General features: G+C 44.7%; 1 protein-coding gene across 1 annotated transcript in view; it reads right to left on the bottom strand.

The window, feature by feature from the left end:
- ADGRG7 (adhesion G protein-coupled receptor G7) overlaps positions 1-24,773 on the bottom strand; it is a 1,214,738-nt gene that overhangs the window by 812,663 nt on the left and 377,302 nt on the right. The window contains exon 5 of the mRNA XM_069204827.1: positions 4,790-4,948. Coding sequence (XP_069060928.1) covers positions 4,790-4,948 — 159 coding nt within the window. The remainder of the gene's footprint in view (positions 1-4,789; positions 4,949-24,773) is intronic.

The following is a 24,773-nucleotide window of genomic DNA, read 5'->3' as shown; positions in this document are numbered from 1 at the left end:
TTTTGCCATTTTCAAAAATACTGGCAAACTACCCCCACTCTCTTGTACTATTTTTCTCATATAAACAATATCAAAGCCGCCACCTGTGCCTTTATCGCCTAAACAATTTTTCACCATCGTGCCTAGCCATGCAGCCTGATAGTACAGGAAACATTCTGGTAAAGCCAGTCCACCCTGCTCTTTAGTCAGTTGTAGAATGGAATATTTTCTCTGGGATGCTTTCCTTTCCATAAAAATGATTAATGAGACTTTGCCTATTAACATAAGTGGAAGGAGGGACCATTTTTCAAATAAGCTTTTCACTTTAAGCAGCATTTTTTCATAATTAAGTTTAAATTGATCCATATAAGTATGCATCATTATAATGCCCAGATATCTTTTGGGCCGATTGTCAACATAGCTTTGAGCTAGCACAGGGGGCAAGACTGATGGACGTGCATTAAAGAGCAGAATCTCAGTTTTAGCTTGATTGATCTTATAACTCCCCCAGATTAGTATATTCTTGAATAACTCCAAATACCCACACAATATTGATCTGATCTGCCTTCAAATAAAGCACAAGATCATCTGCAAATAACTTTAATTTGGACATTATTTGTAAGGAGGGAAGATAATATCTGCGTTCCACACACGTTCTGCCAGTGACTCGATGAACAATGTAAAAAGTACGAGGGCATTGGACACCCGTCGCATGCTACAATGTATCTTCACTTTACCGACTGGGCTTGTGTTAATAATAACACACGCTTCAACCCCTTGATACAATCTTTTGAGCATTAAAATCATTCAGCTGTAAACCCAAACTTCTCTAATGCAAAAAAGAGCATCCCAAGTCACCAGATTAAATGCTTTTTCAGTTTTAACCATTGGGATTAAAGCCCTATCTTGGGTATGGGAGAAGCAGCCAATAGCCTGGACCAGATATTGCGTATTAGTAACCAGGGTCGGCTTTGGCTCTGTGAATAAAAGATTGACCTGCCTCTATTATACAAGATGCCCAGATCTTGGCCAGTAATTTATAATCAGCATCGAGGAGGCTGATTGGACTATACAAATTAGTATTAAGAGGGTCATTTCCCTTTCTTAAAAAGTTAACCAATACGACTCTTTAAAAGTCAACGAACTATCAATACTCTCATTAATTTGATTGAATAGAAGTACTAATTTAGAAATAGTTCTTTATGGAATGTCTTATAGACCGTTAGAATACCATCTATCCCAGTTGCTTTGACGTTAGGCATCTGGCGTAGCACGTTGGCTGCTTCCTCTTTGGTGATAACTTCTGTAATACTACACGCATGATGTCCCCCTGCCATCCCTGGAACCCTGAATTGAGGATATAATTCTTCTAACCTGGAACTGGAAACATCCTTCCTATGGCAATAAATAGTATGATAGTGTTGCAGAAAAATGTGGGCGATTGTATCCTCATCCTTTTGAATTAAATTAGGTCCAGAGTCTCTGATCTCCTTAATATGGAGCATCTCTTGTTTCCCTCGTACAGACCACACTAACAGCTTGCCCACTAGCTGACTTTCTTCATATTGTTGCTGCATAAGATGTTTTGAGCTAGCGATTTCTTTTCAGATGTAAAAGTTGGGAAGCCTCTGTCCAGCTTCTACGAACATTTGCTTACGGTCATGTTTACACCCACCTTCCCCTGTGATTAGAACCCTATGGGCTTGATCAAGGACCTCTTGAAGTTGTTAACATTAGATTTTTTACCTGTCTCTGAGCAGACTTATAAGCAACGACCTGTCCTCGAAATGCAGCTTTGAACGATTCCCATACTGAGAACAGGGAAGCTGTGCTATGATTGATCTAAAAAAAAGCCTGAATGAATTTGCGTGTTTTGCTAACCCACTTGTGGTTTGTAGGGAGTGCCTTGTCAAACTGCCAATGTATCTTTGAGGTATGAATATCCTTGACTACCATGCTAACTCCGACCATTGCATGATCTGGCAAAATGGTGGAAGTTTGTGGCATAGTGTATGCATCTGTGGCATAATGTGGTTCACTTCTAACATAAGAATGGTGGAAATACTTGCCAAATAAAAAGTATTCCTTTCACAAGATCCTTATACACACTGATCTATGTTCTGGAGTTTATGCCACTGATCACATGTAACCTTTAAACAACAGGAAAGGCCCGAGGAACCCTACCTTATGCCACACATTAGTATCTGGCTGGATGATTCCAGCAATCTGATGGAAGCTTATGGGCTAAGCATCAAGTGGAAAGATCAGATCTTATAAATAGATGTATGCTCAAGAAATCCTGTCTTAGATTTAAACTTTTCAAAAAATGTTGGGCACATTATTTTGCAGCAACTAAGAGGTATACCGTTATGCCCAAAACTGAGTATACGTTTATGAGTGACTTTGACATCTTGCTCTTTTTTTACTATATGTTCATGATTCTATAGTCATTACTGGTGAAACCATATGTTAGATAATTCTCAAGTCTGTTTCAATCCCCACAGACATTTGGAGGCTGCCCTGGTCTCAGCCCTTGATGACTTAACATCTGAATACAATGGCAACAGCATCAGTGGCCTCTTAAAGTATGTATTACTGATACTGGATTTATCAGTGGTAATCAATTCTACTGCCCACGAACTAGTTCTAATGAAAGAACTTTAAATGGATCAAGTTCTTCTTGGAAGGCTGCAATCAGAAACTTTCATTGCCACTTTCTTCCTCCTAGATAACCAAATTTAAGAAGGTGGTCTGCACTGCTGCCACAATTCAAGGAGGGGTCTGTATTGCTGTCACATTTCAAGGAGGGGCTCTGCATTGCCACCACATTTACTCAACAGTTATGTGGAATTCCTGCCTCCCATATGCTCCCTTGGGCTTCAGTTATACACATATGCTGACAATATGCTGATGTCACTGCCACCCTCCCTCGCCACTATCCCTGTATCATTCTTCAGACTCTGCCACTGACAGTGAGCCTGCCAGGCGCCCTCTCTTTCAGCTTCTCAGAACTGTGACATGGAAGTCTAGAACTGGATGTTTGGCAGCTGGTTGGAATTCAGAAAAGATGGAGATCTTAGGAGTGGGTGGCACTTCTGACTTGTTGACATATGCATACTATTCAAAGGAAATGGGGCTTTAACTAATCCCATCAAGATGGTAAATAATGTAGGCATAAACCTTAACAAACTACAACCTGAGTTCTGGGTCAACACATTATTATCACCTTGCACCACTTTTCAGAAAAAGATTTATGGGGTAATGCCTTTTCTCCCATAAAAACATCACTGTCCAGGAAATATCTACTCAAAGGACCTGATGTAGAGTTTGGCAGAGAGCTACTTCATCATAATAGAGATGGCTATCCCGTTCACTTTATTACAAGTGCATTATGTCCTCTGCCACTTGTAATAAGGTGGATGGGATATATGTCACATTTGAGATGGATTAACCTTCCGCCAAACTCTATGGGTCATATTTACATGCCCCTGGTGCTGCCTTAGTGCTGCCATAGCAAAAAAAAATTTATGCTAAGGCAGCGCTAAGGTGGCTTTTCCCCGTGCCAGATTTCCAAAGTGGCACAATGCGTGCATTCTGCCAGTTTGCAACTCCTTTCACCATATTATGCCTTCACCAGGCATAATGTATGCAGGGGGGCGTTCCGACACAAGGAGGCCCCAACAAATGGTGCAGTGAAATTTACTAGATTTGACTGCACAATTTTTTTCCATAATTTTTAACACCTGCTCAAGGCAGGCATTAAAATGACGCACCTATTAAAATCAATGGGTCTCCCTGTGCTGTGCTGCACTAGCGTCAACATTTTTCACTCTAGTGCAGCAAAGCGCCACAACAGCATCAAAAATTCTGATGCTGTTGTGGTAAGGACCACCATGGTGCGCTGTATTTTAAACATGGGCACAATCCAGTGCTTAATTTGTGCTTGTTGTTTCTGGTGCTGAGCACCGGCAATTATTTTTGAGGGCTGGGGCATATTCTTCAGCCTCAAGCATTTGCTGAGAGCAAAAGACACATATGGGACAGACGGTGGAAGGGAAAAACGAAAAAGCGTCACAAAGGGAGAAAGTAGAAAGCTGCTAGCATGAGCTGAAGGGGCAGGGAGTGGCTTTATATGGATTGAAGAGGCCCGAGATGGCTTCAGTGATTACGCCACCTCAGTATTCTGTGTTCGCACATTTCATTGCAGCAGCCGCGTGTTTAAGAGGAGGGCTTTGGGCACCGGCACCTTTTTATTTACAAATTAAGCACTGCCGCAATCCTGGTGTCATTAGGTGGGGCGAGGGCGACGCAAGAGAATATCTCATAAATATGCCCCTATATCCGCCCCTAACTTTGTAGATTGGTTAGGTCTTCCATCTTAGCGCCAAGAGACCATACACACTGACTGTGTGTTCAATAAAAAGTAGATAACATACCATACATAGGGATTCCTTTAAAGCCCCCTTCAAAATCCTGAAGTAATACATAAATGTGATAATACTGGAACTGCACAATCTTAGAGTTTTAGTACAGAAAATAAAGTCTGCTTTAACAAAAAAACAAACTACATTTATTTGCATGTTTTACCATCAGCTTTATGTGGCTTATGATCGATGAATTGCTGTACCACTATTGCTCAGATCTACAGAAATTGGTAGTGGTAATACCTATACTGTACATGCCCCAGCTTTGTACCCTCAACTAAATGAGGGCTCATGTGGATATTTAGCTGAAGGCTTATGGCAGAGTGAGGCTGAAAATGGGGAATTTTAAAATAATGAAAACATTAAACATACCTAACTGTACTCACCATAGTATTATTTGTAACATGCGAGTTGTTTAATATCTGAACAACAATCCCTGCAGCGCTCTCAATCTTCCCCTTTTCTAAGGTTTCAGGCTGTGATGTGATTAGTTGAGTGCTACAGGCAACTTCCAAAGTCTTCTCCTCTGATGGTGCAGATTGTAGCTGTTAAAATTAAGGCACTGGGTTAACAAATACTAAATGCAGCAGCACTGTCTGTTGATCACATGCTATCAGTTTATGTAATCGACTATTTATGAATTTACTTGGTCAATTGAAGCACAGACCACCCTTGCTTTATAAACACGCTAAGAAGCAGCCCGTATTTTTTCTATAATTTTTAGTTTCAGATTAACTTTCAAATATGTCGTTCCACTTTATAACACATTTAGCCGCAAACTATCACAAATCCTTCCTAAACTTTAGAATCACTCGCATTCTTTAACGGCTATATCCGTGAAATCCATTTATGTATAGTTTCCTGATACATTCAACAATAAATTACAGTTCTATTCTGTAAGGCATAATTGCTGCTATTGTTCTTCAAATAACTAAATAAGCCCTTCTTTGTTTCCTAGAAGCTCTGGGGTTTCTTCTGGCCTCACCACCCAGCAATAATACAACACATGAGGTTAAATAGAAAGACAGTATCTCTGATGTGTAAAATGCTTACATTTTTCTTCAGAAATATGACTGGAAAACAGCTGGTTGTATGTCTTTAAGCTTGTTTTTATTGATTTTAATACATCGCACACCACAGCAAGTATCACATTGCTCTCTTTACATCACTGCTGTATTCGACTTTCCAAGTGTTTTCTGGCCCCCCTCTATGTTCTACTGGTATACTCCATTCAACATATACAACACTAAGAAAGGTGCACGCCATAACCTGCGGTGGTGGCTCGTTATTTAGCACATTTGGCTACAGAGGAAGGAAGGAAGAAATGAAAGGCACAAGGAAAAAAAATTCAGGAAAACCAAGAATAATTTTCGTACTATTGGTAGCTCAGCCCACGTCGGCGTAGTCTACATACTTTCAGCTGGTTGTTTCTTTTAGTAATATGCATTTTGGTGTTTAGCAATTCAAGTATCGTATGTATCAAATCGACATGTCTTTTGCTACGTCACTACCCATGTTTTCGCTTGCTGTTAAGCAAGACTGATTGAAAAATGTGACAAGGCAACACAAATCTAGACAGACAACAGCGGAGACTGTTATGATGATATGGGCTTTTAAACAAAACAGATAGTGGCAACCTTTATTACCAGCATAGTGATGGCATGGATAGTAACATAAATAAAACCTAAAGAAATGTCTAATCAACAACCCGTTGCCTCACTGTGCTATTTCTGAAAGAAAAGATAAGCCTTTTACCCATAACAGAGTGTTTGGTTTGTAATTACCCTCGCAATGCTTTCAAATGATGGTAAGTGTAAAATGTGCTTGCGTTGGGATCTATAGGAGGTACTTTTAAAAGTATAGCTTGCACCATAAAGAAAGCTGTATGACAAAATGTTGCCTACAAAAATAAAGTGACACAAGAATATGATGTCAAAAATACCATCAACAAAAATATCAAGCTTGTATACTTTGTATGCAAACTACCAAAATGTTGAAAAAAGGCCGGACAGAAAATCATAAAATAGATTGGTATATCGGAAAGTACATTTATATAACATTATGGGGGTCATTACAACATTGGCGGTATAAGGAGCTTACCGCCGTGCAGAAGACCGCAATACACCGCCGCGGCCGCGGTAGAACGCCACAGCTATTATGACACACATCACGGAATCCACCCAAATTCCGACACCCACACAACACTGCCACACCAAAGGTCAGCGATAAACATGCGGAAACAAATCCTCCACCTCCACGGCAACAGAAACAGGCCCATGCTATTACGACCCACGAATCCACGCGGCGGTCTTTCAACCGCGGTATTTCATTGGCAGTACACACTGCCGCGCTCAAAATACACACACAGCTCCAAAACACTGCCACATTCGACAATTCCAAATACACACACCTGAGACAAATACACACACCACTCCCACACACCCAACACAATATAAAATACACACCCACATCACCCACAAACCCCTACAACCAAAAATTCTGAGAGAAGGCGAAAGATAGAGCACAGCTATTGACAACCCCATCACACAGAGGCACACAACACCATCACCCACACAACATCCATGCACAAAACACCACATACCACTACACTCACCACACTCATCAACACATACACCACCCCACACATCACACACACCACCCCATGTCACGCCAAAGACACCCCGCTTCTCCGAGGAGGAGCTCAGGGTCATGGTGGAGGAAATCCTACGGGTAGAGCCACAGCTATTTGGCTCACAGGTACAGCACACATCAATAGCCAGGAAGATGGAGCTATGGCGCAGAATAGTGGACAGGGTGAACGCCGTGGGACAGCACCCAAGAAATAGGGAGGGCATCAGGAAGAGGTGGAACGACCTACGGGGGAAGGTGCGTTCAACGGTATCCAGGCACAACATCGCGGTACAGCGGACTGGCGGTGGACCCCCACCTCCTCCCCCACAACTAACAACATGGGAGGAGCAAGTCTTGACCCTCATGCATCCTGGGGGCCTCGGAGGAGTCGGTGGAGGATGGGACACTGGTAAGTCAAATCTTAACTATTACATCCCCCACCCTACCTGCATGCTATCACACACCCTCACCCTCACACCCTCCCCTATCACCCCAAATCCTCACTAATCTACCCATGACACCAAACACCCATTCCAACACCAAGCCCTGCATAACACAACTAAGCATGGTCACCCCTCACCAAAGCGTGCTCACTGCACATACCCAGAACCCCCCCCAACCATCATCACACAAGCCCCCACACAGGAATGCCTGCACTGGGGTTCACGCACACCCACCCATTGCACACCATGAAACACACACATGCAATAATCATGTTCTCATACCCCTGCAGGAACCCGAAGGAACGTCACCACACCAGAGGGTCCAGACAACACCACTCCACCCCCAGAAGAGGCCCACAGTGACGACAGCAGCTCTGCCCCACTGGATCTTGATGACCAGCCCGGACCATCGTGGGCCTCAGGATAGTCGGTTCCCCTTGGCCAGCCACAGCCCAACACCGAGCTTCCACCCTCTGGTAACACCAGCACAGCACCCACCCAGCGGGCCCAAACCTCCCTACCCAGGACAGGTCAATCAGCGGTGTGTCCACCACTACAGGGCACCCAGGATAACCCACCACCCCAACAACAACAGGGACCTGGGGGCAGTGGTAGTGGGCACACGGTCCAGGGGACGGAGGCACAGGAACACAGGGGAACTGGGAGGGCTGCTGTGCGACAGAGGGAGGACAGGCCAAGGGAACCCACTCTCCACGAGGCCCTCTCCTCCATCATGGGAGCATACCACCACTCCCAGGAGACGATGGCAACGGTCCTGGACAAGTTGCAGGAAACCCTGCATCAGCAGGAGGAGCAGTATTTGGGGTTCAGGGAGTAGCTCAGGACCATCGGCTCCGCCCTGGGCACCATCGTAGGGGTGCTGACGGACATTCAAAAGACCTTGAGGGACACCGTGGCAGTCTAAGGGGCCCCTGACACTAGCCAGGACGACAAACTGCCCACCACCTCCGCCGGCGCTAGTGGACAGGACGCCCCGCTACTGGGCCACCACACCAGCACCCCACCCCCTGCAGACGGACATCCACCACGCAGCGGGCCCTAAGATCCAGGAACAGGACAGAGCAAGATGGCAAGACCCCGCCAGGAAATGAAACCACCCTGATTGTCCCCCCACTGTCCCATTTTGTCACCCTGTCCAGATTGGCACTGCCCCAGCTCCACTTCCAATGCCCAGATGGGCAGTGCACCTGTGAGACTAATAGACTGGACTCTGCCATGGACATTCCTCCACCATCACCCATCCCCATTTTACAACCCCCCTTCATTTTTTGAGCACTTAAATAAACACCCTTGAAACACAAAAAAATCTGGAGTCAGTCTATGATTTGGAACTTTGTATTATCAATTACAGTGTCATAATGGGTTTACCCATTGTAAGGCTAACATACCTATGTCACACATCACAAGCCCTTCAAGGATGCAAGCAGTTGACACGTAGGTTACCACACTTGTGAAACTGAAATGGAAGGGTACAACTCAATTAACAAATAGTGAGTGAAATGTAGGTACAGGATAGAGGTAGACGTGTGAAAGTTAATGTAATGTTAAACCAGAAAATTTTCTCACCTGTGTGTCACTGGAAATATTGCTGATTGACTGACTCCCTGTTGTCGTTTTCTTCTTCCTCAGCTTCATCCTCATCACTGTCCACAGGCTCCACAGGCTCCACAGGCTCCACAGCTGCCACAACATCGTCATCTGGATCATCATCCTGCAGAAAAGGCACCTGGCGTCAAAATGCCAAATTATGGAGCATGGAGCAGGTGACGATGATGTCGCACACCTTCTTCGGTGAGTAGAATAGGGATCCACCTGTCATATGGAGGCACCTGAACCTGGCCTTAAGAAGGCCCAAGGTGCATTCGATTACCCTCCTAGTCCGCCCATGGGCATCATTGTACCGTTCCTCTGCACTGGTCCTGGGATTCCTCACTGGGGTCAATAGCCAGGAAAGGTTGGGGTAACCAGAGTCCCCCAATAGCCATACACGGTGCCTCTGGAGTTGACCCATCATATCAGGGATGCTGCTATTCCGCAGGATGTAGGCGTCATGCACAGAGCCAGGGAACATTGCATTTACCTGTGAGATGTACTGGTCTGCCAAACAGACCATCTGGACATTCATGGAATGATAACTCTTCCTGTTCCTGTACACCTGTTCACTCCTGTGGGGGGGGACCAGAGCTACATGGGTCCCATCAATGGCACCTATGACGTTGGGGATATGTCCAAGGGCATAGAAGTCACCTTTCACTGTAGGCAAATCCTCCACCTGAGGGAATATGATGTATCTCCTTACGTGTTTCAGCAGGGCAGACAACACTCTGGACAAGACGTTGGAAAACATAGGCTGAGATATCCCTGATGCCATGGCCACAGTTGTCTGAAAAGACCCACTTGCCAGGAAATGGAGCACTGACAGCACCTGCTATCAGGGGGGATTCCAGTCAGATGGCGGATTGGTAACATCAGGTCTGGCTCCAACTGGGTACCTAGTTCCTGGATGGTGCGACGGTCAAACCTGTAGGTCACGATGACATGTCTTTCTTCCATTGTCAACAGGTCCACCAGCGGTCGGTACACCGGAGGATTCCGCCATCTTCTCATATGTCCCAGCTGACGGTGCCTAAGAAGGACAACAGCGAAGAACCAGTCACTATTCCTCCAGGTATGTACCCACAGTTACACACAAGACTACACCAGACAATAAACCATTCCTGTATGTGTATTGAGTATAGGCCTAGCTATGTGTGACGCAGTAGTAACTGAAGCCATGTGGGCCCTTGAAATGGCGACTGCCTGACCTCTAAACTGGGACAATGGGATTGTGGGGTAACTGCGTTGGCGTTGCACACCGTCGCGGTAGGCGGTCGTACACCACGGCGCACTGCTGCATTGGTTAACATTGGACCCTATGGGTCCCAGGAGCCAATGAACAGGTGCGCCGGCGGTGATGATGCGCCCCGCCGCGGACGTCACCGCCGCGGACGTCACCGCCATTTTCTATCTGTTCAATCACTAGATACCTGACCTTCGACAGGAGAGGACCTACACTGCTAGTGCTGCTGTGACCTCGGTCTGGAAGCGACGATGGCTGCTGCGTCTGGGGAAGGGCCCCTGCCTTCACTGCACAGGAGTTGGAGAAACTTGTGGATGGGGTCCTCCCCCAGTAAACGCTACTCTACGGTCCTCCAGACCAACAGGTTAGTACACAGGGAGCACGTTGTATGGGCTAGGCCTGGGTGGAGAGGGCTGGGTGGAAGAGGGAAGGGGCCAGAGTTCATAGTACATTAATGCATGGGAATGAATAGGCCACATGGTCAGAGTAGGGAGGGGGCCACTCACAACGACGGTGCAGTTGGTAATGACTGTTCCTCTTCCCTTGTGCATGTCATGTAGGTCAGCGCCCACCAGAAGAGGGACATTTGGCGTGCCATCGCCAAGGAGGTCCGGACCCTGGGGGCCCACCCGAGACAGGGCACCCACTGCCGTAAGAGATGGGAGGACATTCGCTGCTGCAGCAAGAAGACGGCGGAGGCTCAGCTGGGGATGGCCTCCCAACGTGGGAGGGGTGCCCGTCGCACCATGACCCCCCTGATGTTCCGGATCCTGGCGGTGGCCTACCCGGAGTTGGATGGGCGCTTGAGGACATCACAGCAAACACAAGGGGGTGAGTACAACCTCATTCTGCGGACTTTGCGTGCAGTGGAGGGGTCTGGGTGGGGGAGGTGGGCTGTGGGTGTCCCTAGGCCAGTGCGAGTTAGGTAGGCAAGGCCCCTCTGTTATGTAGGCCATGTGGCACTCAACCCCACCTCAGCAGAGTGCCAAGTTGAGGTATAGTTGCCCCTATGGCATCGATGTGCACAGATTTCCACCATTGCCATGTAGGCCATATCCCAGAAATTGCATGTGCAGAGGTCAGGAGCACGGCGTAATGTATGGGGCTGCTGCGTCTGTCTTGTCCGCCAATGGTAGTGGTATGCCATGCACTAAAACTCTCTTTGTTCTGTTTCCCCCCCTTTTCCTGCTCTCCCTGTCCTTTTGTACATCAGCATCATCAGGCGGAGGTATAGTGGCACAGGAGCATGAGGGAGCTGCATCTCACATGGCCATGGAGGGCCACACCACAGACTCTGAATGCACCAGTGGGACGGAGGGCAAGGGGAGCTTCACGTCGGCCACCGGATCACCAACCAGCGACACAGACTCGTCCGCCGATGGGAGCTCCCCTGTGGTGGCGGCACCATCTGTGCGCCCCACTTCTACAAGTACAGCCGCCACCTCCCCTACCAGCACCGCCCTCCCAGCAGCCCACTCAGGTCACTCACTATTGGGCAGTCTACCATTGTGAATGCCATCCAGGGTGTAGAACGAGAGTTGCAACACGGTAATGCATTCCTGGAGGGCATTCATTCTGGTCAGGCTGCCCTTCAGCGAACCCTGCAATCTCTGGCCTCAGCACTGATGGCAGCCATTGTCCCTGTGTCCAGCCTCCCCCCTCCAACTTCCACCACCCAGACCCAATCCCCTGTACCCCAGCCCATCCCAAGCACACCTACAGACCATCATGCACACAAGTCAACACACACAAGTAGCTCAAGCAAACATAGGCACCACACACACCACAGGCACTCACGCAAGCCTCACCCACATACAGACACAGCAACATCCACTGTCTCCACTGTGTCCCCCTCCTCCTCTTCTCCCTCCTCCCTCCCAGTCTCGTCTACACACACACCTGCATGCACCACATCTATAGGCACTAGGACTAGCACCAGGACACCCAGCACCACAAGCCGCTCACCTGCACTCACCACCTCCACTTCCATTTACACGTCCCCTATGTCCTCTCCCAGTGTGTCTGTGACGCCCCCTCCCAAAGTCCACAAACGCCGGCAATCACTCACCCAACATCCATCCACCTCACGACAGCCTCCAGTACCTGCACCTGCACCCAAAACACCTAAAGTGACACCTCCTACAACCACCTCCTCTTCCTCCACTCCCAGACCCCCTCCAGCTACCAATCCCAGTGTCCGTCAGAAACTGTCCCTATGTCAAATTGACCTTTTTGCCCCCCCCCTCCAATTCATCAGTCCCGTCATAGCGCCTCAGCCAAAACGCCTCCAGTACCAGTGGTGCGTGTTCCAGGTTTTTGGAGTGCACCGTCCACCAGGGCAGGCAGTAGGACCCGGAGCCAAGGCATTGGCAGCCCACCCCCAATAAAGGCTCTGAAATTGGAGAGTGGACGACGGGACCGTGTTAAGACTCCTGGTGGGACAACAAGTGACATGGGATCGAAGGGGATTGGTGAGTCAGCTGTAACTCCAAAAAAGTTGGGGAAGGTCCAGAGGAAGTCTTCACAGCCTGTTGTGATTGTCACGGCGGAGAAGTGCACAATCATTTCCGGCGATCCAGACACAACCTCCAGCACCATCGTCACTAGTCCAGAGACCACCGCCAGAGTCATAGCCCAGGAGGGCCCAAGTATCGTTACTGGTCCAGAAACCACCGCTGGAGTCACAGCCCAGGAGGGCACAAGTATCGTTACTGGTCCAGAAACCACCGCCGGAGTCACAGCCCAGGAGGGCACAAGAATCGTCACTGGTCCAGAAACCACCGCCGGAGTCACAGCCCAGGAGGTCACAAGTATCGTCACTGGTCAGGAGACCACCGCCGGAGTCACAGCCAAGGAGGGCTCAAGTATCGTTACTGGTCAGGAGACCACCGCCGGAGTCACAGCCCAGGGGGGCCCAAGTATTGTTACTGGTCAGGAGACCACCGCCGGAGTCACCGCCCAGGAGGGCCCAAGTATCGTTATTGGTCAGGAGACCACCGCCGGAGTCACAGCCCAGGAGGGCACAAGTATCGTTACTGGTCCAGAAACCACCGCCGGAGTCACAGCCCAGGAGGGCACAAGTATCGTCACTGGTCCAGAAACCACCGCCGGAGTCAAAGCCCAGGAGGGGCCAGGATGCCACAGCCCCGCTGGGCAATGATGGAACGTCATGCCACACACCAATGTCTAGTGTGGAGATCGTCATGCCACACACCAATGTCCAGTGTGGAGATCGTCATGCCACACACCAATGTCCAGTGTGGAGATCGTCATGCCACACACCAATGTCCAGTGTGGAGATCGTCATGCCACACATCAATGTCCGTATCAGAACCGCCATGTCAAAGCACCGCTGAACAGGGTAAAGACCGCCATGGCAAAGCACCGCTGAACAGTCCTGAACCGCCATGGCAAAGCACTGCTGAACAGGGCAAAGACCGCCATGGCAAAGCACAGCTGAACAGTCCAGAACCACCATGTCAAAGCACCGCTGAACAGGGCAAAGACTGCCATGTCAAAGCACCGCTGAACAGGGCAAAGACCGCCATGGCAAAGCACCGCTGAACAGTCCAGAACCGCCATGGCAAAGCACCGCTGAACAGGGCAAAGACCGCCATGGCAAAGCGCCGCTGAACAGTCCAGAACCGCCATATCAAAGCACCGCTAAACAGGGCAAAGACCGCCATGTCAAAGCACTGCTGAACAGGGCAAAGACCGCCATGGCAAAGCACCACTGAACAGTCCTGAACCGCCATGGCAAAGCACCGCTGAACAGGGCAAAGACCGCCATGGCAAAGCACCGCTGAACAGGGCAAAGACTGCCATGTCAAAGCACCGCTGAACAGTCCTGAACCGCCATGGCAAAGCACCGCTGAACAGGGCAAAGACTGCCATGGCAAAGCACCGCTGAACAGGGCAAAGACCGCCATGTCAAAGCACCGCTGAACAGGGCAAAGACCGTCATGGCAAACCACCGCTGAACAGGGCAAAGACTGCAATGGCAAAGCACCGCTGAACAGGGCCAAGACCGCCATGGTGAAGACTGCTGAACAGGGCAAGCACCGTGTAGGAATGAATAGGCCACCACATCAGGCCTCCTTATCCCATTTGCAGCTGGGACAGTGACAGGACAGGAACTTTCATAGGGAGACTCATCCTGTCTGGGCACCAGTCCCCTGCAGTACCAGTAGAGAACTGCATCTACTTGAGAGACTGTGGCTTTGCACTCCCCAGGATAAAGCAGTGGGCAAACCACCCACTGTAGAGACTTGAGAGACTGTGGCTTTGCACTCCCCAGGATAAAGCAGTGGGAAAACCACCCACTGTAGAGACTTGAGAGACTGTGGCTTTGCACTCCCCAGGATGGCACAGTGGGCAAACCACTCACTATAGAGACTTGAGAGACTGTGGCTTTGCACTCCCCAGGATGGCACAGTGGGCAAACCACCCACTGTAGAGACTTGAGAGACTGGCTTTGCACTCCCCAGGATGGCACAGTGGGCAACCCACCCACTGTAGAGACTTGAGAGACTGTGGCTTTGCACTCCCCAGGATACATCAATGGGCATGGAGCCCAGTCGTGGATCTGGCTTCGCATTCATGTGGCTGAGGTGCCCCCCCTTCCCTTCCCCCTGAGGTGCCTGTAGTGTTTCTATCTGATGCCCCGGCAGTGTTCTCTCCGATTTTGGTCAGGTATCCATTGTGCGCCTCGCCCATGCATTTTTGGACTGTTGGTGCACGGACATTGTTGTGTACACATCTGCACTACTTCTCGGATTGTATGTGTAAATAAGAGTGATTTAGAGATATATATCTGTATATTTTTGTATGACATGTATATTGGCACATTACAATGTTTGCCCGAAATTCACATTGTCTTTGCATTCTTCCGGGGGGATTGTGGGTTGTTAATGTGATTTTTGTGACTGCATTGGTGTGTATGTTGTATAATGCGAGGGTGGGGGTGTTTGGTGGGTGTCCCCCTGACTTTTGCCTCCCCCCTCCCCCGTGTCGTAGATGCAGTACTCACCGGTATCTTCTGCACCTACGTAGCTGTTGGTCGTAAAGGAGCAGAAAGACAAGGGCGGGGAGTATTTGTAATTCCAGCTCCATGGTGTCCTCGTTCCTCGTGGGATGTGTTCAGGTGAGCGTTTTCCCATTGCAGAAACTGTTTCTGCCGTGTTTTTATCCACAGTGAATCCACCCCGGAAAAGGTGGCGGATTGGCGGGTTGTAATAGTGTGAGCGGTACATTGTCTTCCGCCTGTCTGTTGGCGGTAACCGCCGCGCTGCTTGTCTGTACCACCGTGGCGGGTGGTGTGTTAAAGTGGCTGTCTTTATTGGTGGTTTCCGCCAGGGTCGTAATTCCATTTTTTTGTCCGCCGGCCGGTTTGCAGAATTACCGCACCTTTAGCACCGTCCGCCAATGTTGTAATGACCACCTATATGTGATTTTTTATATATATAATTTATTTAAATGTTTAAACTACAACTCCAAAATAAAAATGTAAGTAAAATTAAATAGCTTTAAATGTGAATGTAGTTTTACATATATATATATATTCATATATACACTTTAATAATATATCAACAATATTTAAGTAACTAAAAAAAAAATCACATAAAAATATTAACATTAATTTAACATTTTAAAATTGACAAGCATGTGTATAACAAAAACATGTCAAAATTAATATTAAAAAATGAAATAATAAACCCACAAAATAAAATGTAAATTAAAAATTTTTTTTTCTTAAAACTAACTTAAGCACTGAAGAAAAAACAGTAACAATCTCAAATAAACAACATTAGAGAAACTTGAACTTTGAAGGGGTGAGTTAACATAAGTAAAAACAGGTAATGTATTTGTCTTTGGAGGGGTTACATTTACTTTTCTTTCTATGTTTCCAGTCTGATCAATAGTGTGAAAAGTGTTGGATTTTGGAGTACTTAGCTTTGATATTGCCATTCCGAAATAATCAAAAACATGGAACATGTTGGACTTTGGAGGGGTCAGACTTACTATTCTCTACTCTAATCTGCACAATAATAGGGAAACTTTGTAACGTTGGACTTTGGAGGGGTTGCGTTTGGTATTCACACTCCAACCTGACCAACATTAAGGAATGTATTGGACTTTGGAGGGTTTCTATTTACTATTTCCATCCCAATGTTAGCAAAAAAGGGAAATAGTTGAACTTGGGAGAAGTTAGCTATGCTATTCCACTTCAATCTGAGCAACAGTAGGAAAAGTGTTGGACTTTGGAGAGGTTATGTTTAATATTCCCACGCCAACATGCACAATACCAGGGAAAGAGTTGGATTTTGGAGTGGTTAGATTTACTATTCTAAGCCCTAATCTTTCTAAAAAAACATTTAGATAAATAACAAAATAAAAATATTTAAACATATTAGAAATAAAAATATATTCTTTATAACTAATTACAATCAAATGTAATATATAAAAATGTTTTTATATTAAAAAATAGATAATATTAAAAACAAAAGTATTTTTCAATAAACCCTAAAAAACTTACCAATAAATAACAAAAAGTTATCAATAAGACATTATTAATAATAAATTGAGAATTGACTAAAGCATCAAACTCTTTTTCAAAATAATCAAATTTAATACACTGATCAGAAAATTCACAATTTATTTAAAAACACCAAAAGATTAAAATAACAATAAATTAAACAATTAACATAATTATCAATTGATATGTTAATTAGGATAAAAATGATATTAAAAATTCATAACAATAATGTATATTTTAAACCATGTCCCCTACAAACCCAGCAATCCAGTACTAAATTATAAATTACTAATAACATTTTAAATGATGTATATTACACTTTAGAAATTACTAACTATACTAACATAATTAAAAAAAAAACATTTAATCCACACTATTGCCCATAGCCAAAATGGCTAGCTCTACTCGCTTCCCACTCCTCTGTGTACTTACTTTCAAAGAACGTTTTTAGATCATCCTGGGGGTGCTTAATGTCAGCTTCTATCATTCTCCCCCCTCCAGCTCCAACCCCTTCTCCTTCAGTTGCTTCTGCAGTTTCCCTATCTTCTCTTCCGTGTTAATCACTTCTGCCTTTACTACTTTGTTTTGATAATGGTTCAAATGCATCATCTGCTCATACAAAAATGCCTTATATGCATCCCACCCAATATGAATTCTAGCTGTACCTATATTCACCTCAAAGAATTTGTTTGATCCATTTTTAGAGCCATTTTTTAGAGCCTTTTCCCTGCATAACAATCGTCTAGTCATAGTCCATCTCCCCCTCTCTCTGTTCTGTAACTATGAGGTTTAAATACATCACTGCATAAGCCAATATGTATTGGCCTATGCGCAAAACTTTTCACATTCTCCATCTCCTTTATATCTATCAAAAAAGAATCTAAATGGGAAAAATGCTCATATTTTTTGGAATAATATGTATAACCACTACTCTTCCCTGTCCTCACTCTCCATATGGCTTTAAAGGCACACAACTCGGGTGAATTCTGCAGTGTGCACATCAAAGGTCTATCGATCGCACCCATCACAACATTAAAATCCCCACCTATAACTATGGGGGAGTCATAATCCAGCAGGGACAGAAACACCTATCTCAAAGCTTCCAGGTCACCTATGTTCAGAACATAAAACCCCACCAGGGACTTTGATCTCACCCTAACCCTCACCCATCTCCCTTCATCATCCACTTTACTATCCAGCTCCTCTACACCTGCATGCTGCCTGACCAAGATTGCCACTCCTTTCGTACAACATGATCGATCCATTGGCACTATATCACCCAAGCCTTACCTCTTTCTTACAGAGTGTCAAGCTTTCTTTTTTCCTAATGATGTCTGCTCTATGCTCTCTGAGATAACCTACTACTAATCTTTGTTTCTTCCAAACCCTTAATCCATTCACATTCCAAATTACTAATGCTAGTGCGTTATCTGCTGCCCACACCCTAGGCAACCTATCCAAACTTTCATGACCATTACGCTTCATAGTGTAAACTCAGACATTCACTACTTTGCCAAGGTGTACATGAGGGATTTTTTCTTTTTTCTCCCTTATGCTCCATACCCCGTGACCTCTTTCCCCACAACTCACCTTGTGCCCTTGCACCCAAAAAAACTCCCCCTACCTTCCTTGACATTTTTAACATCAATGTAAATGTTTGCATAGAAGGCTAAGGTGGATCGGAAAAGGAATTACATAAAAGAAATCAGAGGTGAATGTATCAATGACATAAGGAAGACAATAGAGGGAATTGGTGATTTTGTTTTTGACTTTTGGGGGAATTTGTGAATTTGTATTGAAGAGAGTCACAAGACAAAGTACAAATTAGGCAGTGGCTAGCAGAGAAGAAAATGAAGAAGGTGATAAGCAGCAACAGTCTCTGTCCCAGGAGATAAGTGAAGGGGAGATTATTAGAGTTTTGAGATCCAATAAGAAAGGAAAGTCAGCAGGACTGGACGGTAATGGTGAAGAGCCTGGGTCAACATGTGGAAGCACTGATAGATGGAGGAAAAGGGTTTATGCTTGGAAGATATTCGAAAGAACTAACTAATTTCCTATTGGAGGCCTATAGATTTGGCAGTTGCAAACTCTGTCCCACTAGCGTGATAACAATTGATGCAGCCTACGTTTATGATCAGGTATATTGTTATTTGATGGAAGTACTGAATCATATGGGCCTTGGATTTAAGTTTTGCAGGGTCATTTAGTTAATCTATAGGGCACCCAACACAAGGATTTTAGTGAATGTTGAGCTAATAGGGCAGGTAAACACATTGTAGAGGAACCAGGCAGGGCTGCCCTTTATCTCCACTCTTATTGAATATGTATATAAACATCTGGCCTATCAGGATACATTTTCCTCACCTGGTCTCAGACTACTGGCCAAAACAATTTAAATGGGGACCCACTGTACCTGGTTTCAGTAAGGGCGACATTTTTCATGCCAGCCTTATGGAAGACAGGGTCTGTCTCATCTCCTATAAGGGAACTAAGTAGACCATTCATGTGTCCTGTTGCCAGGGTGACACCTGCAGTTTGTTTTTCAAAGGTCCTAATCTATTACCCTGCTCTCTCTGTAAGTGGTGATAACAACTTTTTGAGGGTTTCCTTATCCATTTGTGGCCAGGGAACATAATGAGGTGTCCCAGGTCCCTTACTTATCAGGGGCATCCGATGTACACAGGTGAAGATATGTTAGGGATTATGCTAGCTGGCAAATTTTTGCCACACGTGCAGACTCTTCCACATATAGGGATAGTCCCAGTCTTGATCCTCATCAACGTGAGGATCCAACTCTTGGTGTTTGCCATGTCACGTGGATTGAAGGATACTTCTCTTGGCCATAGGCTCATCTGCGGGGCTAAACCTTCAGTCCACCCTGCTAGATTGTCTGTATAGGGTATGGCGTTACAGCAACTGCTTCCCTCTTGAGCGACTATCTCATTGGGGGCTGTAATCATTGCCGCATGAAGCCGATTGAACACTCATCTGTTGCATCAGACTATCGCGTAGTGTCAATCCACTGGTAACGTCATAAGATCCCATTCTGGGATATGGGTGACCATGTGTTTCCTGGAACTGTAACTGATCAAGCTCTGTCGCTCGGGGTCACCTGGTATTAGAGAAAGTGCCCTGCTCTCCTTCTTTAGTGGCTTTTATTTATTTATCTTTTTAACACAAACTTTATTGCAATTTACATTTTTTTATAGTGACATTAGGATAGTTTGTTTGTGATTAAATATGTGTGATAAGAGAGATGCATATGTAGTCTTGTCCAGACAGTGATATGATAAAGAAAATTGTACAGTATTGTCATGAATAGATATGAAATACTTATGCAAACATAACAGTTAACCCATTAACTCCCTCTCCCTACCTTCATCAGCCTGACATACATATATATCCTTTTCGGGGACATGGGGATTACTGTTGTGTGAGTAAACTAATATTTGCGGGGAAAAAGGATCAGTATTTTAACCAATCTAATCTCTAGTAGCTTTTATAAGCATGTTAACGTGGCTGGATGACCCATTGATCCATCCATATGGTCAAAGTTGATGAATGGCCTCTTTTGGGTACTTTTGTTGAAAGTAAGGTGTCTAGCCTCTGGCGACTAAAGTATTTGACCTATGTTAACCATGTGCCTATGTATTGATTCTGTTCTGCCTGCCATTGTTGTAAAGCTATTTTGTTCAGGTTTTAGACACGTTGTTTTAGCTAACTAGGTCTGCCGCTGTTTACTTTCACCCTATTACGTTTTACACGCCATTGCTTTATTTTTGTAGCAATAGCTTCATTTGCTGTGCTGTTTTATTTCTCTTTATGTTATTGTTCTTTTGCCTAGGAAAGCATTGTGTTCTTAGTAGGACATATAGTTCACTTTGTGTTTTCTCCAAGGCTACAGTCAGATACGGTTGCCGACAAACGTGGTATGCTGTGTCTCCAGCAGTCACAGAAACACACACACTTATACGTGGGGACCATTTCTTAGAATGTCAGCTGTTTTATTATAAAACACCCATTAGTCCCAGACACATTAGAGACAGATTCCAGCCAGATGACCACAACTGTATGCTGATCGCTGCAAGTTTCGCTACAGCTACCTGCTTAGACGACCAAGCCCTGAAACAGAAGAGGACGGTGTCTTTTTAGACCTCAGGCCCTTTTATCAGGTATGAGGGATGATGTTCACCCAGGGTGAAACCCAAAGGGCAGATTGGGCTCAGTATGCTGTGCTCATACATAGTGTAGGTGAGGGGCTATAGATCCACTCCCCTGTTTAGACAGCATGGTAGGACTTTTCTTCTGTTTTACATTTTTAGTCACATTCCTGCGCCTATTGTTTTCTATCATTCTTGCTATTTCTATGCACCTGCTTTTATCTAAGATGCAGATATTTTAATAAATGCTCATTTAAATATATTCTGCCTCTGTTGTCTTTGCCTGAGTGAGATCTTGGTAACTGAGAGAAAGAGATGTGATCTGAGATAGCACGATTCCCTGGGGAGTTTATCCTACCATGAGCTTGGTTGCCACAATCATCTCTATTGCTAGTTAGACGGAAACCCCAGATTAGGTCGACAGGTGTCACCTGGAGTGGAATTGTACTCAGTACCCACAACCAAGGCGATCCAACCGACCAAATCCAGTAGCCTCATTACCCTAATGAGAACCTATGTGACACCATCCTCCCAAAACTTTCCTCAAATCAGTCTGATTATTGCGATGTTCTTCTCTCCCTGTGTCCCTCACTTTGCGACAACCATTCCTGAATACCCTTTGTTGGAACTATAAGACTTCCCTTTTTCTTCTGCCAAGGTGGCAAATTATCCGCAATCTTTTTAGAGTCCTCATCTTTTCCTCAAGGAGCTGGCCATCTGCCATACCAATAGCCCTATCTACATAATCATTCTACTTTGCATCTTCTGCATCTCTCATTGTGGGTTGGGCACCCATTCTTTGGCTGTTCTCCTTGTTATGTCTATTTTTGTAATAAGTATGACGTTGCTGATGAGATGAGTGACTGGTCATCATTGTCCCCTGGACCCTGCCCTTTGTCTCTAAGCTCCTGGGAAAAGAACTGATTTGAATGTAATGTAACCTGTGCTTCCAATTGTCCTGAAAGCTGAGAATCACCCACCCTGGTTTGTTATTTGGGAGTGCTTGTGTGTTTTGACTTTTGTATCTGTAGGGCACACTGGGAGGGGGTCTCTTCAGAGATAGTGGAAGGGTCTCGCCTCAAGATTCTCAAATCTCACAGCAGCTATTTGTAACTGCACTAGTGCATAAATACCTGATGCCTTGGGGGAGATATTTGTAGAGTCATATGGAGGTAGGAGAGCATATCAGGTACAAGATATGTTGGCATTTGAAGAGCTTTTAGACTTCTCGCAAAAGACTTGCAACAGAGCTAAGGTGGCCTCACGCTTCTACAACTTAACTCCTGTATATTTGCTTTTGAGGTGTGTGGCAGTATAGTCTATGATCTTATCATCAAATGACCCTTTCTACGGCCAAGGATATGTGTATCTAGGGGTATCCTCAAACCATTCTTTGCAGTGTTTTTGTAACCTTTTCTGATCACCAGGAAAGGTCTTCTGCATGTGTTCTAGTGAAGTCTTCATAGTCCCCTGTGTTTCTGGTAACTTTTGTAATGCAGCTTTTTATCTGTTCACCCAATGTTTGCCCTATTTAAAGCTTCCTGTCCTGATTTTTTTACATTATTCCTCACAAGATAAGGAATCTGTCAATTTGTTTCTTAGTTATATGTTGTGCATCATTAAATCATAAAATGACATTACTCTGTGGACATATTTCTGTTTACATGTGTATACATATTGTTATCACCAATATGTTTTTATCCTAGATATAAATGTTTTTCCAGTTATTTCTAAATCTGTTACAATCTCTTGCCCTAAACAACACACTAGGTCGGTATTTCTTGGTCATTTCCCCCGTACTCAGGAGGTGATTACTTCATTCCATGGACATCATAGGCTAAAGAAAACTTCCAGACATAAGGTAAGAGGTTTGTTGATTTGAGTGTTCTGTTTTTACTCAGAGGTAAAGTTTAACAACATCTGTCTTCCGCCCGTTCCTTATGTCAAAATATCAGAACACACACTGAATCACCTATTCTCTCTTGATCGCTTCCAAATTTGCGTTGGGATTAACTGTCTACCAACTATACATTGTGGTTAAGTAATATTGTGCGATATTGCATATAAAATCTTGCATGTGAATATACATTATATTTCATTGATGTTTCCCATTGCCAAAGAAAAAGTAAAAAAAATATTCAAACATGGAAGAGAGATCACGTTCAACTCACCTTAAAGATGGCACTTCCAGGCCCTATCCGCACCGTGAATAGGCAGAACTTTAGACAAAACGGTGTCTGCTTACCATGTCATACATGTACAATAGTCTATACAACTGTACTAAGCAGTATTCCATTGGGAGCAGTTGGTGGAGGACAAACGGGACTCCTGGCTGGTTCCCCAAATGTTGGGGGAAAACTAGAATAAAATGAGACTAGTCTTCTCTGGTAAGGCATAAGTAGGTTTAATCACAACGGCTAGGAGACCAGTCACCTCCATAGAACTGAAAAGCTAATCATAAATGACTGCTTGCAAGCAGCCCTTTATAAAGTGACAAAAATTGTGACTTTGTACATATTATCTTAAAAACCAATAACAAGTCACAGAATAAAAAGTTAATATTTATATTAGCACTACATCACCTGCGTCCTTAAACTCCTGACCTCTTCTCTAGGTTCCCCTTATGGTAATCCTAACAGAGCTTTGATAAAACATTAATGTTCCTTCCCGAGTGAGTAAGTGTTTTTTGCCCTGTTCCAAGACTTCTCTGACTCTGTATACGCTTGACTAAAGTTACCTTAGACCAATAATTTCTAAGTCACATCTCTATTGACAATAAAAATGAAAAACTTGCTTGTGCCCTGTAATCATAAGCTCTTCAAGGCTTGTTAAACATGTTTTGCCATTTAACTGAAACTTTCTGATTTTATGTTGTGCTTTCTGGTGAACTCTCACCTACTTTGTGTCTTGCCTGGGCCTGTACTACTCTTCAACTAAAAATGGTTCTACAATGATCTGTGCTGATGTCTGTTGTGATGAGATGTCCTCACATTTTATCATTTCCTTAACAACTAAACAAGGAAATAAAAACTTTACAAGATTGTTTGGATGAAATTTTAGAGATTGCATTTTATACATCCTTCTCAATCTCAAGCCGCCTCCCCTCTTTTTTGTACCCAAAAGGAAGGATAGTTAAAAAGGTGTATTGACTATTGTGTCATAAATAAGGTCACAATAAAACATAGATTCCCTTTGGGTCTTATTCAAACAACATAAAGGCAGCTTCCATATTTACAAAATTGGATATGCTTACCTTCTGGTGAGTGTTTGAAATGTTGACAAAAGGAAACCAGCCTTTTAAACCAAGTTTGATTTGCTGGTGTACCTCGTCATGCCTTTCGACTTTGTCAATGCCCCTGCAGCATTCCAGTACTTTATAAATGAATATAAGAGAATTTTTGCATATGTGTGCTGTACTCTATTTAGATGACATTTTAATATGCTCAAAGGCTCTTGAAGAGAACACATGATATGTGAAAGCAATTTTGCAATGCTTTCAAGCAAATCAATTGTAGGCTAAACTTTAAAATTGGGTTTTTCATTTCGACACAGTGGCGTTTTGGGGCTTTTAATCACTCCATCAGGAATCAAAATGGATACAAAGAAGGTAGATGTAGTGGTTAGATGGGAATCACCAAAAACATAAAATATATTAAATGCTTCCTAACTTCTACAGAAGATTCATTGCTCAATTTTCAGAAGTAGTAATTCCCATTACTAAACTGTTAGAAAGAGGTAAAA

The sequence above is a fragment of the Pleurodeles waltl genome, chromosome 8 (assembly GCF_031143425.1).
Source record: "Pleurodeles waltl isolate 20211129_DDA chromosome 8, aPleWal1.hap1.20221129, whole genome shotgun sequence".
NCBI lineage: Eukaryota > Metazoa > Chordata > Amphibia > Caudata > Salamandridae > Pleurodeles > Pleurodeles waltl.
Note: the sequence above shows the minus strand (reverse complement) of the source record. Positions and strands in the feature narration are given on the sequence as shown.